Source organism: Dendropsophus ebraccatus, chromosome 3, assembly GCF_027789765.1.
Source record: "Dendropsophus ebraccatus isolate aDenEbr1 chromosome 3, aDenEbr1.pat, whole genome shotgun sequence".
NCBI classification, from domain to species: domain Eukaryota; kingdom Metazoa; phylum Chordata; class Amphibia; order Anura; family Hylidae; genus Dendropsophus; species Dendropsophus ebraccatus.
Window position 1 is genome coordinate 65474577 of NC_091456.1, and position 17525 is coordinate 65492101.

Here is a 17525-nt window from a genome sequence, read left to right on the forward strand (position 1 = left end):
TTTCCTTATACAGATGACAACCAATCACAGCTCGGCTTTTATTTTTTAAATTGCAATGTTAAAGCGAATGTACCACTAGATTGCAAGAATAAAGATTCCTATATCACATGATTATTGTTGTGCACACCCTGAAGCTGCTAAAAATCCTCGCTTGCTGGTCCACTCTGTCTCCACTTCTGTCTTCCCCCTCCCTTCTGAGACAAAGGCCACATGATTTGTGTCTCTTCTGTTGCCAAGCAAGCTGTAACACCTCATCTGTAACCCCTGACATCACACAGTGATCACCTGGCAAAGGATAGGGAAACAGCCTCTCCTGAATAATATAGGAGAAATGGGACACTGCTCCATCTCTCTCTCTCTCTCTCTCTCTCTCTCTCTCTCTCTCTCTCTCTCTCTCTCTCTCTCTCTCTCTCTCTATGTAGATGAATAGATACTGATGTATAGATACTGTGGGAGATTTATCAAACATGGTGTAAAGTGAAACTGGCTCAGTTGCCCCTAGCAACCAATCAGATTCCACCTTTCATTCCTCACAGACTCTTTGGAAAATGAAAGCTGAAATGTGATTGGTTACTAGGGGCAACTGAGCCAGTTTCACTTTACACCATGTTAGATAAATCTCCCCCATTGTGTTTACTGTGCAAAGCAGCATATGGAGTCAGTGGTGGGCAGATACTACAAGACAGGGACAAGTACCTGACAGTTGGTTATGAGATGCAATGCATACTGGGAGATGTAGTTTTCCGACTGGGTGCTGTAAAACTGGGATTGTTTGTAAAAGCTTGAATCTGTTACTCGGAGTGGCATAGACAAGTGGGAAAGGTGTCAAGCAATTGGCAGGGATCTATGCGTGCACCTATAGGCTTTTTGTGCATTTAATTTTTTTAATGGGATCACTGGAGTCCCCCCATAGCTGTGAAATCCGCTGCAGTTCCCGGCACTGTAATTTTGAATACATTTACTCGCAGCAAAATTTTCATTCCGCTGCGATTTATGTAAAGCGCCATCCCCCTTAACCTGCGGTGGCCCAGTGAATACTGTCCTGCCCCAGCCACTGATTGGCTAAGCAGAATGTCAGAATGCTGGGAGCCACAGAAGCAGGCCAGAGCGTGCATCAGTAAAGTATTCATCGGGCCGCCGCGGGTTAAGGGGGAATAGCACTTTACATATTTGCGAGTACGTAAACCTATTCAAAATAACACTACCGGGAATCGCATTGGATTTTGCTGCGGAACTCACCCTTGGTTGTCCAACCAATTTTTCTTATTGGAATAGAGAAATCATTGTAATCTGTCCCTTTCCCTTAGGGCCCTATTCCACAGCAACGATAATCGGCCGGATCGGCCCCATTTGGCCCGATTCGGACGATTATCGTTTGGTGAAATAGAGAGAACGATCAGCCGATGATCGTGTCATCGGCTGATCGTTCATTTAGGGCCAGACCTAAAATCATCGTCCCCCCCCCCCACCGCGCATTGCTACGGTTGAATAGCGGTGCGCTGCGGGCGACCGACGTTTTGACAGACTGCAGCATCATACATTACCTGTCAGGTCTTCTCTGCGCTGTCTTCATCCCCGGGTCCTGCGCGCTCTATCTTCAGAATGCCCGGTCAGCTGACGGAGCGCTCCGCCAATTACAGGCCGGGACCGCTGCGGCCTGTGATTGGCTGAGTTTGGCCGGTCAGCTGACCGGCCATTCTGAAGATAGAGCGCGCGGGACCCGGGCATGAAGACAGCGCAGAGAAGACCTGACAGGTAATGTATGATGCTGCAAGGACATTGGTAACAATGTCCCTGCAGTCCTCGCTCAACCATCATCAGGCCGTGGAATAGGCCCAGTAAACGAGTGGTGATCTAGCAGATCGCCGCTCGTTTAAATTGTTGATACGGCCCTCCTCGGCCGTGGAATAGGACCCTTAGTCGTTTCGCTCTGTGTCTCTGGGCATTCTCTGTTGCTGCTTTTTGGATTTGCAGTTATTTACATAACTAACTTCTAGGTCACAAGGGTCAGGAGTGCTGACATCACAGCTTTGCAGGTCTTAAACTCTCTCCATCCTCTTTTCTTAGAATCTAGCTCTGCCTAGGCTACCCATAAGCAGGGAAATGTCTGTCTCAGTAGTTAGTGCTGGTCCCTTGCAATGCCGAGATCTTTGGTTCAGATCTATATCTTTTTTGTCTTTTTGTCTTTTTCTTCTTCGAATACAATAGTTAAATTGTGCTGGTAGAAATGAATCTCTGCAGTATGGTGGCTTAGTGGTTAGCACTGTTGCATTGCTGTTCTGGGATCAAAACTCATCAAAATGGGCAGTGGCATTTATGTTTCTTGAAAATGCTGTGTATAGTAAAGAAACGGTATACATGTAGACAGGGCCGGATTATGGTTGCTGGAGACAGCACCACTTCATACAATCTGCAACCACTGCAGTGTCTTGTTAATTACCTATATTATCAAATAAACTGTTCCTGAAGTTCTCAATCGTTTAGCTGTACATGTTAGGAGTTTTAGTCCTGGAATACATTCACACTAAAGATTGTCAACCTGCAGATGGATGGGGTTTCAGTGGGCGGGACTTAAACGAGCCAGTAGCATCTCTCCTCTCCATGTTACACTGCCCGGCCACTACAGATCTTTACACTACAATAATAACAATATTGTTCCTTATTCTGCAGTGCTGTACAGAGATTGTAGTCACTCATATTGGCCCCTGTCCCCAATAGTGATCACAATGTTTTGGAGTGTACGAGCCATGCAGCTCTTATGTTTGGTGACATTTGATCCCAGGACTCCCAACACTACAAAGCAACATGGCAGACCTCTGTGCCACCCACAACATAGCTATCAGCTCCTGGTCTCCTCCATGTCATGCTGCCCTTTCTGCTGCAGTTTCTACTGGGCTCAGATATTAGCTCCTCCTACAGAAGTGAAGAGGAAACAGACAGGCAGTGTGACATCACAGGAAATAGAGAAAATACAGACAGAGTGGTCATTTTACTGAGCCTGAGAACATAATAAGCACTTTTAAATAAATAATAAAACTGTATATAGAACATATGACACCCACAGAAGTCAGTGCTATGCTAGTTTATAGAAAAGTCCTGGACAGCCCCTTTGTGTGGTTCCCCATTAGTGCCCCATTACAAAATCACTGGGTTCTGTTGTGTTACAACAGTAGTTGGGCCAATGGTCTGCCACTTTCACCTATTGGACCCTTACAAATTGACACTGATAGGCATAATACACTGCAAGAAAGAAGTTTGGTGGTGTACTATAGAAGTGATCAAATGTTTGTGGGTTATCCCATCTGTAAAATATCCTTAGCCTTGCAAATCATTTCCAGAAGTGGGTATAGAGAAGGTTGAGGCGTATGTGTAGTATTGTAAGCTTTGGTGTTATTAATTAATCATAGAAACCTGTGTTCTCTCTAAGTATTTAAACCATTCAACACCTACCATCATACTCTGGTAAATTTTAGCCTTGTTTTGATTAAAGTTTTTTTTTTTTGATAATTTGTCATTACAGATACTGCACTCCAAGATACATGGATTATGAAGATTTGGAGCGGAAATACTGGAAAAATTTAACATTTGTTGCTCCTATCTATGGGGCAGATGTCAATGGAAGCCTTTATGATGAAGTGAGTTAATGATGATTGGTGACTATTTTATGTATTTAATGTACATATACATCGTCGTGTCTTGTGGCATGGCTTTAAAGGAGAAGTCTGACCAAAAGTATTTTTAAATATGTTATTACTTATGGAAAGTTAGACAAATTCCTAATGTACGTTAATTATGGGAAATGCACATATACTGCTATTTCCCTCAATTTTAGTAGATCAAGCAGGCTTCAGATTCCCTAAAAAAAGTGACGTCACTTATCAGGTGTAATTCCTATGGAGTGTCTAGCAGGGGGGCGCACTATATGTAGAAGTCTATGTAGTGGAGTGTATTGTATATGCAACTGTATGTAATGTAGGGTTAGTGACACTATCACAGGGACACAGGACATCTCCTTCTCTCCCTGTGCTGCCAATGACCAGGCTCACACCAGGAAAGAGGGAGATAGATGGCACCGAGCAGGAAGGGAGAGAGGTGCCCGTACATCAAACTTCCTCCCCCCTCCCTCCCTGATTGGTGTGTGGGACACATACACACTGTACTACTCCTCCCATAATCTGCTCATAGTATGAGTAGATGATGGGGGAGTAGTACCAGGCCGATCCCAATCACCATAACCACCCCACATTCCGCCAACCAGCATACATCCCTCCAGCCACCAGGGAAACTGAAGCCTGCTTAATCTACTAAATTAAGGGAAATACAGTAATACCTCGGTTTTCGAACGCTTTGGAACTTGAACTGCTTGGTATTTGAACGAAAATTTACCCAGAAGTAGTGTTTGGAATACGAACTTTGCTCGGATTTTGAAAGTTTTTCGAACTTTTTTGCGAGCGTGGATGGTGGGTTGTACCTGCCGAGTTAAGCAGTGGTAAGGCTTCACATACAGTACAGTGCTGTATAAGACTGCTGGAGTGCATATACAGTGCAGTAGTAGTACAGGCAGTGCACCACCATCTCCCATACATTACAGTGCTTGGATGGGGGGGACGCTATACAGTAAAGGATGGGTGAGGAGTTGGTGACTACTGTACTATAATTGCTGGTTCTGATGAACATTTCTTATGTTTAATGTCCTGTACAGTATAGTGCTGTACTGTACTGTAGTGATTATACTGAGCACTTATCAGTGTAATAAATGAGTATTGTAGGTAATTATTGGTGGCTGCGGGAACCAATTAATTACATTTACATTATTTCCTATGGGAAGACACTGCTCGGTTTTCAAACTGCTTGGTTCTCAAACTGCCTTCCGGAACCAATTAAGTTCGAGAACCGAGGTACCACTGTAGCACTATATGTGCATTTCCCATAATTAATGTACATTAGGAATTTGTGTTACTTTCCTTATGTAATAACATAAAATAAATATGTTTTGTCCGGAGTTGTCCTTTAAGGCACTATTACACGGGCCGATCAGGAGGTTAAAGCGAGCCCGACCTGTCAAATCGGCGCTCACTTGCTCCTCGTTCCCCGTTCACTGGCAGGGCTACCACATGCGGCGGAACTCGAGCGGGTAAGAGTGTGTGTTGGAGGAGGGGAGGGGGGGGGGCAACAATCTTTAGATTGTCCAGAGAGCCAATAGGAGATAGTGGGTCTGCTGCCGTCGCTCTATGTAATAGCAGACCGTTGTTGTTGTAGTTCTTTCAACATGTTAAAAGACAAGGATCAGCTAACATTGTGCAGCTGATCGTTGGCTTTTAACATTAGCTATGACTAGCTATGAAGTGATTATCGGTCGTAACGGCCGATAATTGGCCAAATACGGACAATTTTGGTTTGGTGTAATAAGGCCTTTAGGACATGATACAAATAAATGGGACTGTTAATGATCTGGTGACTGTGCAGCATCCTGATGTAGGGTGCTAATGGTTAATGTCTATGTCCCCGGTTGTATTTGGTGGTACAAGGTTTCATTACATCATTCTTGGGGGACAAAATGTGCATCATATACATATATGTAATGGAGTACAAATGTGCTTTTAGTAAAAAAAAAATAAATAAATAAAATAAAGCTTTACAGTCATTATATAAAAAAAAAAAAAAAAAAAAAACTTTTGACATGTTGCTCTTGCATCCGTAATGAAACAAGATGTATGTGTTCACACATACACGTGGTTTCATTATGGATGCTGTTGGATTCCTTACCTACAATTCTACAGTGCCCAATTGGATTGTGGGCCTACCTGCGTGCATCTTAATTTTTCAATACAGTGGCTGCATAGTATACTTTCCACAAGGGGCTGTTGGATTTTCTCTTGTTCACATGTTGCTCTTGTATGTCAGAGAGACATGTCAAAAGTTTTGATTGGTTTGGGTCTGAGTGGGGAGAGGACTGCGCTACCACGCAGTCCCCTTCCCACTCTGTCAGTCAGCCTCATAGACAGATCATGTGACACAGAGCCGGGAGAGGACCACTCTGAGTATAGTCTTCTCGTGACTTGATCTCACAATCGGTCCATCTTAAACTTGGACCTATGAATGCTTTTGACATGTCTCTGTGACACTTATAATAAAGTAATCTTAATAATAAAGTAGCTTACATACCTGTACAACTTTTATATCCCATGGATCTATTCACTTCCACTTCCTCTCATGGACTGTGACCCAGCTGGTGCTATACAACTGTGCACACACTTTCCCACAATCTTCCTTGCTTGCTGGCTCAGCGGCGACCAGCTGCAAGTACCTCCTGAAGGTCTTGGTTCACTTGAGCATGTCTGGCCCATCGTAGTGGGTCATAACCATGGGAAGCAAGTTATCAAAAGAAAGTGGGCACATGAGGGATTAGTAAATTTAGATACTTCAAACAGTACAGTTGAAAAAATGCTTGTAAATTTGGAATATGTTAAATTGCACAATGCATCAATTGTGACTTCAGTCATGACTTCTTTTTCTAATGGTGTCTGGACTCTAATGGACTCTTGCTGGCAGGGTACTGGTCAGTCTTAGTTAGATCCTTTGTTCTGAATATTTACAGTCTTTTTTATGAAGGGAAAGAAGATGTTTGTGTAGATGTATCTGTACCAGCCACTTAGTTTTCTCTATTATTGCATAGGACGTTCAGTGAGTCTACATGAAAGTAGACTTTTACCTGAGCCGGAATAGTCTCAGAGCTGTGCAGTTTAGGGCCGTATTAGATAATCCCACTAACACATTGGATAGTCCCACCAAAACTGGTTTGTTTGGACAAATGTCCTTCAATAGGCGACACCTATATGAGCTTGTTCCAAACCATGGGGTTAATATTGGGTATCAGGAACATTTTTGTAGCTATAATGGCTTTTCTTTTGAGAAGGCTTTCCATAAGGATTTATGTGCCGTCAGTAACTTTGACATGTCTGACACTGTGAGGGTCATGGCTATGGCAAAGTAAAAAAACAAAAACAAAATTTTAGTATATGGTGTAGTCTGCTCAGTGGGATGGTCAATGTTTTGTCCTGTCATTGTCAAGACCACAGGTGCCTCAGTTTTGTAATAAGGCAAGAACATGAAAAAGAGATTACACACCGTGACCAGTTATTTTGGAAACTGTTTCCCACTTCCACCGGGGCTCAGTTCGGAAAGCTCCGTTCTGGGTTCCTTTTTAAATTTAAAGAATCTAAGCAGACAAAAAGAAATGCAAGCAGTAATTTTTTTGCCTGCTTGACTACTGTAAAATAAATGGACACAAGACAGAAACCTGACAGACCCCATTGAAGTGAGTGGGATCTTTAGGGTAGGGTCTGCATCAGTTAGTGTCTGTTCTTAAAAAGATCGCCCGGCTCAGTTTTGCGGCATCTGCTAACAGAGTCTTTGATCTGAGCCCCGAAGTAAGTGTGAACCTAGCCTAAATTGTATGAAAAAAATATATTTTTTACTCTAAATTATTTTTATGATTGCTTTCCTTTTTAAGATATATTTGTTTTTATCCACTAGGTGGCTCTCTTGCATATGTATTTGAGTACCTTCTGAAGACATGCTCAAGGGACACTTTTCTGTGTTCATTTTATTTTAGGCAGACATGTATTTGCATAATGAATGTCATTCTTGAGCAGTACCTATTTTGGAATTTTCCTTTTCTAAACATTTATCTAAATGCAGAAGCCACAAACGGCAAGCAATCACTGAAGTGGGTGTGTATATATTGACAGTGGAGATATACTCCGCTGTTGTTGTCTTTTCACATCAAACGGAGTGAATCTATCAGAAGGCGGTCAGATATATACAGTATGTGTATCCTAATAAGAATATATTACATTCTCTGAGAATCATTTTAATGATTGTGAGACACACGCTAGTTTTTATGAAACCTAATGTGTGTGTGTGTGTGTGTGTGTTTGTGTGTGTGTGTGTGTATATATATGTATATGTGTGTATATGTATATATGTGTGTGTATGTGTAATATATATATATATATATATATACACTCACCGGCCACTTTATTAGGTACACCATGCTAGTAACGGGTTGGACCCCCTTTTGCCTTCAGAACTGCCTCAATTCTTGGTGGCATGGATACAACAAGGTGCTGGAACCATTCCTCAGAGATTTTGGTCCATATTGACATGATGGCATCACACAGTTGCCGCAGATTTGTTGGCTGCACATCCATGATGCAAATCTCCCGTTCCACCACATCCCAAAGATGCTCTATTGGATTGAGATCTGGTGACTGTGGAGGCCATTTGAGTACAGTGAACTCATTGTCATGTTCAAGAAACCAGTCTGAGATGATTCTAGCTTTATGACATGGCACATTATCCTGCTGAAAGTAGCCATCAGATGTTGGGTACATTGTGGTCATAAAGGGATGGACATGGTCAGCAACAATACTCAGGTAGGCTGTGGCGTTGCAACGATGCTCAATTGGTACCAAGGGGCCCAAAGAGTGCCAAGAAAATATTCCCCACACCATGACACCACCACCACCAGCCTGAACCGTTGATACAAGGCAGGATGGATCCATGCTTTCATGTTGTTGACGCCAAATTCTGACCCTACCATCCGAATGCTGCAGCAGAAATCGAGACTCATAAGACCAGGCAACGTTTTTTCCAATCTTCTACTGTCCAATTTCGATGAGCTTGTGCAAATTGTAGCCTCAGTTTCCTGTTCTTAGCTGAAAGGAGTGGCACCTGGTGTGGTCTTCTGCTGCTGTAGCCCATCTGCCTCAAAGTTCGACGTACTGTGCGTTCAGAGATGCTCTTCTGCCTACCTTGGTTGTACTGGTTGGCTATTTGAGTCACTGTTGCCTTTCTATCAGCTTGAACCAGTCTTCCCATTCTCCTCTGACCTCTGGCATCAACAAGGCATTTCTGCCCACAGAACTGCCGCTCACTGGATGTTTTTTCTTTTTCGGACCATTCTCTGTAAGCCCTAGAGATGGTTGTGCGTGAAAATCCCAGTAGATCAGCAGTTTCTGAAATACTCAGACCAGCCCTTCTGGCACCAACAACCATGCCACGTTCAAAGGCCCTCAAATCACCTTTCTTCCACATACTGATGCTTGGTTTGAACTGCAGGAGATTGTCTTGACCATGTCTACATGCCTAAATGCACTGAGTTCCCTCCATGTGATTGGCTGATTAGAAATTAAGTGGTAACGTGCAGTTGGACAGGTGTACCTAATAAAGTGGCCGGTGAGTGTGTGTGTGTGTGTGTGTGTGTATATATATATATATATATATATATATATATATATATATATATATATATATATATATATATATATATATATATATATATATATATATATAAAATTATTATTATTATTATTATAAAAAAAAATTCATATGAAATCTGTTTATTTTCTATTTTTTAAAATGAATTTTAACTTAAGTTGTAGAACATGGGCACTGACTAATGTTCAGCACCTTTTTTAATTTCATTTTGGTGGAAGTGGTATTGAGAGGAATAGGTTATACTTTCCATTTATTCTGTTTTTGTGCTTATTGTAAACCATAGAAGTGTTGCTAGTTCATATCTGGCTATTCCCGTGTTTTGAGACTCGCAACTGAGGCTCCACGGACCTTTTCTTGCATATTTAAATTTATAGGGGGCAATGGAGACCCTTGAGTGAGCGATTTTTTTTCACTGATCTCCCTGAGCTCAGTGATTGCTGTGTTTTGTTGACTTATATATGTAGTCATTAGATTGCATATACTGTTCAGTGCTATGCCTGATGCAGACTCTATGGGAAAATCGCCGATCTGACAGTATTTCTTCTCCGCCTGTCAAAGAAAGTGATCAGGAAAGTCAGTCATGCTGCAGGAGCCCCGACCAGTCAGTGAAAAGGATTTATCCTGTCACTGACTTTCTTAAACGCTCCGATAGCTATAGAGGGTTGCGTCTGTGGGGTTATTGGCAAGTAGCTGCCTGATTACAACTGCCTGTCATTATCTCCGACTCTTGGGGCACTAATGTCTGCAGGGCTGCTCACATTGAAGCAGCCCCACACACATTAAAACCCCTCCACGCTGCTTGTGTATCTATATATGTGTATGTGTGTGTATGTATGTGTATATATATATATAATATATGTTATTCCTATCGCAAGGGGCATTGCCAGTAGGAACGTATACCCATATGGCTGATGTGAAAGAGTTAAAATAAATCAATAGTTAACATAGAAATCATACCCTCTGTATCCTGGGAAAATGATACAGAAATGGGTATATTCTTGTAAAAGAGGAAAATGTACCTGTTCATTATCAGAGAAGATGGCCTGATCTAGAACTGCGTAAATGACACAATGCCGACTGCCTGAAATGGCCACTAGGGGTCAGCACACTGATTTGGCTGAGTGGGATAGCAGGGAGCCAGGAGCGCGGCAAGGTAACGCATTAGCTGGACAGCTCTAGTTTAAGAGGGAAGGGGCTTTACATACTCAGCCACTCAGTATGTAGACCCATAGAAAATGACAGTACCGGGAATCGCATCGGATTTCGCTGCAAAACTCGCAGTTTGAAATCTGATGCGATCCAGTACGTGTGAAGGTACCCTTAGGCTATATTACATCTGTTGCAGATTCTATTGTGTTTAGCAGACTGGGTTATTCACAAAGTGTATGTATGTTGTCAGAAGGGAGTGAAGGAGGGACATTATGTTAGTGTCTGTTCATCAACATTTTTATCAGACTCCATATTGAAAAGCATCAGGCGGAGAAATCTGATCAAAGTATGCAGCTCTGACATAACGCCAAAGCTATTATCACATCTGTTCTTTTAGGACCCTTCATTGCAGGTTCTGTCACAAAATCTTGGACAGAATAGCACAACAGACATCCAACAGACCCCTTTTAAAGTTATAAGGGCTCTGTTAGGCACCCTTAATGACTGGCATGCAGGGGATCTGGAACTGCTGATATTTGTTGTCCTGCTGCTATGCCATAGTCCCTTATCTTGGTCCGATGTTAGTCAAGCCTACTCAAGAGACAGACTACTCACATGACTCATTTTAGGTTTAAAGCATTCCAGTCATTTCAGGTAAGTTCTCGGGATAAGCTGTTGTGTCTGTACATGTGGACATAACATGTGGACATAACAGTATTTATTTCTAGTTCATATTACCCCTTGCCTTTTTCCCTCACCATAAGCATCTATAAGCTTTAATACAGATGGGTGCTTTAGCCTTTTTTTCTCCAAAGAATCTAAACACAGGAAGTCCAATGTTTGCCATGTCATCTTTATACTCTCGGAGAAGGCAGTCATTTGATTGACTGACATATTGAGCAGTGACACTCTATACAGGCCGGCCTTAATGTGTCTCTTTTTGAACCCGCTCAAGACTAAGAGTCTGTTCACATGTCTGTATATTTTTTACTCCGCAAATTTGAGTTCACTGTTTTTCATTCGCAATCTGCAAATAATTTAGTCACTATTTGCGGATTGTGGATCCGTGTTTTTGCGCATCGCATTCGCAAAAATACGGATCACATAGGGTTCTAATTGGAGTGTCTGTGGAGGAATTTCAGTCCACAGTACGGCCTGCCCTTTTTGTGGTACAGATCACAACTACAGAAATGTAAATGGGGCCATTGAAATACATTGATCATATTTTCTGTCTGTAATTGCGGACGTGTGAATTGGGCCTAAAAAGCCACCTTCAGAAGACTAGACCTGGATTTTATTAGTGTGGAAAAGGCAAGTTGCTTGTGAATGTCCAGATTTTTTTCCTTTGGTGGGGGGAGTGTTACCTTTAGTGTTGGATAAAGTAGAGAGACAATACTATAATACTAGTCCTTGGAACTTAAATATTGGTATGTTCACTACTTGGCCTGCAATTTTATTTCTAGAGATAAGGAATAGTTAGTGAATTCTGAAAGATCAGATAATAGATGTGTGATAAATGTCAGGGCGAACCGTATCAAGTCTAACACGAGTGTATCATGTACATTCTGCACTGGCTGAACCCTGTTACTTTGCTTATCTGGTTTAACATTAATTACACCTCCTTATCTAATGCTTCAAAGTTTATCTTGTAGTTTGGGATTACTTGTGTTGAGTAAGCCTACATAAAGGTCTGAAGTGTTATCATTGATCTCTGCTGTGGCATCTATATAAACTTTCTTAGTTCACTGCCATAGTTTTGTTTTGTTATAGTGACCTTTCCATGCTGCCAAACCACTATGTTTTTTTGAAAGAAGTTGACTTTTTTTTTTAATCTAATAAATTTCACTGCTCTACCAAATATTTTTTTTTCTGCTTCTGGAATAGAAATAAGTGACCCTATTTTTTGGGAGTGCCAAATCCGGAGGAGAAATATTTACTGTTAAATAAAAGTTTTCAGTCCCTTCTATCCTCTAAACCTCTTCATGCAGTGTGCCATATATCAATTACACTGACACCAGGTTTCTAAAGAAAGCCGTTGCACAATTGATAATAAATACAAACAAAAGGGAAAGCGTTTAAAGGGAAAATATGAATGTTCTTTATTGTTTAAAAGGATATAAAAAAAACACACACTCCGTGAGATGTCACATGAAAAGAATTCATTACAAAATGGACACTTATGACCACACAAATGCAAAAAATGGAATACCAAGACACCCCCAAATGAATTTATCTACAGTAGTGATGTTGCCATCATACAATGTTCCCCCCCTACACATGGAATCAAAGTCAATCAGTATATATAGAGTTAAAGTGCAAATGTTCAAACCATGTAACAGGGCTCAAAGGCGGAAGAAGCTATTGTAGCAAAACGTGCATCAGGTTGTGGACCCGAGACCCTCCATTGCTGGTTCACAGGTTTGTGGCAGGGGATGTGTGATAGGTGTACTGGTGCCTTACTGTAAACCCCCCAGTTCCTGTGATGCTGCATACCTTATGTGTATTTTTTCCCCTTCAAGTTACTGGCTATTGGTTGTATTAACCATTTGAGCCCTGTTACATAGTTTGAGCACTTGCACTTTAACTGTATACAGTATATACTTATTGACTTTTATTCCATGTGTAGGGGGGGACATTGTACAATGGCAACATCAATACACTAGATATATTCATTTGGGGGTGTCTTGGTATTCCATTTTTTGCATTTGTGTGGTCATAAGTGTGCGTTTTGTAATTATTATTTTTTCATGTGACATCACACAGACTCCAGTGTTGGTGTCTGTGTTAGTGCTTGTTTTTTAAATCTTTTTAAACAATAAATAAAGAACATTTATATTTTCCTATAAACTCTTTCCCTTTTGTTTGTATATATTGAATCTTTCATTGGGATTTTTTTTTTATTGTGTTGGATTTTTTTCTTTGTTAATTAACACTTGATGATACACAAACAATTTTTAAAAGTGTGTTTTGTTGTGTAATAGTAATAAGCCATAACAAAAATACATAAAGTTGTTATTGCTGCGATATCAGCCCATGTTTGTTCTACCTCCCAAACATTTACGTAAAAAGTTGTATATACACAGAATGGTACTAATTAAACTAAACTGAAACAAAGTCTATAGTTCTGTTGCTGGGTAAAAGTAAGAAAGCTTATGGCTCTCAGAATATGTCAACACAAAAAGAAAGTATTTAGCAGTAATGGTGAAACAAATTCAAACGTGTAATTGCCGTATTTGTATACATCTGAAGAATAGAGTTAACATTAGTGACAAGCGAACATCGGAAAAACATCCGTATTCAGCCGTGTGGCCGAACATAAACACTCAGCATTCAACTCTCTGTGTCTGGAGACCGAGAGTTTTATTAAGACGCTGGGAGTTGTATGCCGAGTGTTTTGTGATTAGCCACGTGGTCGAACAGGGATATTTTTCCGATGTTGGCTCATTACTAGTTAACATAAAAAAAAGTCCTATTTGGCAGTTGTGAGTTCAGATTAAAGTGGCTTTTGAGTAACATTCTAACATGTGGTTATGATCTGATTGTCTATCTTTTTATATTGGTTAGAATATTCTCATAACTGTTGGAACAAAAACTTTCAGGTACAAAGCTGTTTTAATGTTGTTTTAGCATATACAGTAGCATTTAAAATCTGCATCACATCCTGTTAACTGGATATCAACCATTTAAAATGGATATGGGGGATTTTCCATCTGATTAAATGTGTATAAAAAAAAATGCAAGTACAGTGGTACCTTGGTTTAAGAGTAACTTGGTTTAAGAGCGTTTTGGTTTAAGAGCTCACAGTTTTTCAAAATTGTGACTTGGTTTGAGAGAATTGCTTTGGTTTAAGAGCTCCCTGTATTGGGTGGAGGGGGGAGTCGGGGAGGGGTGCGGTCTGCATAGCGGGGTCTACAGCACTGTACTCTGACCCAGGAAGTCTCCCTCTCCTTCCAAATCATAGCAGATCCACTTCAGGCTGGGGCTTACATCAGGGGACAGGACTGTGTGGAGGTAATCTCTTCATAGTGGTAACCCCTCTCTCCCCGGACAGAGAGTGCTGCATGTATGTGTCCACATCTGTCCTGCTCATTCCTTCATACTCCCTGCAGTCTCTTGTCCCTTGTGTTTCCCATACTCTCCATTACTGTACAGTAATATCACATATTCTGCTGTTTCTGAATGTTTGTTTCATCTGTTTTACATGTTATTCATAATAATCATTATTTTGGGGGGTGAAACCAATTGTCTGCATTTCTATGATTTCTTATGGGAAAATTTGCTTTGGTTTAAGAGTGAATTTGGATTACAAGCACGGTCCCAGAACTAATTATGCTCGTAATCCAAGGCACCACTGTATTACTTTAAAAACATCCAGGTTTGATGAATCGTGTCTTACCAGTGTCTGATGGAGTCATGGTCAAACTTTCACAGACTATTCATCTCTGAGTCTGATGGAGCTAGCTGAGTTCAGTGCTGGGATAGCTCTGTCAATGCCTGTTGAAACAGTGGGTTGAGAACTTGATATATCACTAAATTACAAAGAGCTGGACACTAAAAATACTAAATCGCTCATCTTGTATTATCATTGTTACCACAGGACATCGATGAGTGGAATATTGCCCGTCTTAACACCATTCTGGATGTTGTAGGAGAAGAATGTGGAATTTCAATTGAGGGGGTGAATACTCCATATCTGTATTTTGGAATGTGGAAAACTACATTTGCTTGGCATACTGAAGACATGGATCTTTACAGCATAAACTACCTCCACTTTGGTGAACCCAAGTCATGGTAAAATCATAAAAATCCTTAAAATTGCGTTAAGTCCTGTGTGTATAGTGTGTGTGTTCGTAATCTGGTGCTTTTTTGGGGAAAAAAATCGTACTCCAAACCTCATAAAAATATATTGAGGAGTTAATCAGTGTGGACCTTTTAGATCTAAAATGAAATTACTACCATATTTTCCAGCGTATAAGACGACCCCTGACTTTCAAGAATGTTGTCAGGGGTTCACCTTATACCTTGGAAAATCTTGTTGGAAACCTCTTGTCCCGTTCACGGCGCAGGCAGTGTGACGTAAACTGATTGCGCCGGGGATCCCCGAAGCTCTCCCGAGCAGCCGGGCGTCTCATCGGAGATACTTGGCTGCCAGGAGAGCTTTTGAAGAATGACGGAGGCTTTGGGTACTTCCGGAGCCTCTGTCATTCTTCCAAAGCTCTCCCGTGAGCTGAGCTTCTCCGATGAGACGCTCGGCTGCTCGGGAAAGCTTCAGGAATCCCCAGCGCAGTCAGTGTACGTCGCACTGCCGGGAACGGGCCTCAGGTGAGTTAACTGTTTTTTGTTTTTTAAATCTAGCTGCAGTTAACCCCTGCCTGACCGTAGGGCTGCAGTCAGGCAGGGGTTAAAATTTTCCAGCGCCCAGGCAGCTGAGCACTGGTTATATGCTTGTATATTCACACACAGATGAATGCACATTGAATGTGCACCTATATATTTAGGGGCGTAACTAGGATTCATGGGGCCCCATAGCAAAAAAACTGTCCTGTATATTACCACACACCATGCTGGGATATGTAGTCCTGTATATTACCACACAGTATGCTGGGAGATGTAGTCCTGTATATTACCGTACCGTATATACAAATAAACCCATAAACACACACATACATAGTACACACATGGAAAATACACAGAGCACATACATATATATACATACAGTACACAAACATACACAATACATACTGACATACATGTTTTTTTGTACACACACAGACTTACCCTTACTGCGGGGGGGGGGGGGGGGGGGGGGGGGGGGGGGGGTTCCACAGAATGAAATAAGTCTTCTGCTCCAGGACCTGCTCCCAGCTTCAGACAGTCTCCCCCTCCCCCTGTGTTCCGAGACAGAGCTGCACTATACAGTGCAGGAGGCTGTGTGAGGAACTCAGAGGTGGTGGAGGGGCGCTTCTTGTCTGCACCGTACAGCGTCCTGCGCTAGTTTAGAGGATAGGGACCCCCTATAAATATGACATAATCCTCAATCATCCGGGCATATCCCAAGCAACCATTTGATACCAAACATGAATGCATACAGTCCACATTATCAGATGATATCTAATATCACCTGGTTGCTCTGGGCATATCTACATGATTTTGACATCTGTATGGAGGTGCCCTCCCCCAACCATAAATACTAAATTAGGGAGCTCCAACTATAAATTATGAGAAAGATTCCTTTGTTATAATATTTCCACTTTGTTCCATCTTTATCAAGTCATAGTGGGCTCAGGAATGTGAGTGAGGGTCTGAGGTGTGAATCTTTGTCCCTAGTGTAGGTGTGAATACTATCTTGTGTCACATAGAGATTTGGGAGTTAAGCCTAAGGGTCCTATTCCACGGGCCGATGGGGGCTCGATTAATAATGTAAACGAGCGCCGATCTGCTAGACAGCCTGATAATTGCTTAGCGAGGGCTGCACGGACATTGTTGCCAATGTCCTTGCAGCTTTTGTTTAAACACCATACATTACCTAAACATGTTGCAGGTCTTCTCCTGTGCACCTTCTTCCTCCTGGTCCTGCGCAGCAGCAGCTTCGGTGCGGTCTGTCTGAGCTGACAGACCGCTCACCCAATCACTGGCCGTGGCGGTCCTGGCCACTAATTGGCTGAGTGGTCTGTCTGCTAAGACATGGAAGGAGGAAGAAGGAGCACAGGAGAAGACCTATGGCCTCTGCCAAGGTGTTAGGGGCCTATTCCACGCAGCGATGCACGGTCGGTGCCGGATGATTTTAGGTTTGAACCCAAATAAACGATCAGACGATGATGACACAATCATCGGCTAATCATTGTCTCTATTCCAAGAAACTATATTCGGCCGATTATCGCTCCGTGGTATAGGCCTCTAACACCTTGGCAGAGGCCAAATGTTTCCCCTGCAAGGGTTAGAAACAGGTCAATTAATAACCCCCCTTGCCACTAGGCTGCCTGTAATATCAGACATGGTATGCTGGATTATTTGAGTTTTACTGTGTATAAGCAGTACTTTTTTTTTTTTTTTTTAATTAAGCATTAGATTTCTTTGTTCTGGAAACACAGACT

The 17525-nt window shown here is 41.8% G+C and overlaps 1 protein-coding gene across 4 annotated transcripts in view; it reads left to right on the forward strand.

Moving 5' to 3' along the window:
• The window catches only part of KDM4C (lysine demethylase 4C), a 283487-nt gene that overhangs the window by 42226 nt on the left and 223736 nt on the right, over positions 1 to 17525 (forward strand). For all 4 annotated transcript variants that reach the window (XM_069961946.1, XM_069961945.1, XM_069961947.1 and 1 more), the window contains exons 4-5: positions 3521 to 3635; positions 15029 to 15222. In XM_069961946.1, the coding sequence (XP_069818047.1) occupies positions 3521 to 3635; positions 15029 to 15222 (309 nt within the window). The remainder of the gene's footprint in view (positions 1 to 3520; positions 3636 to 15028; positions 15223 to 17525) is intronic.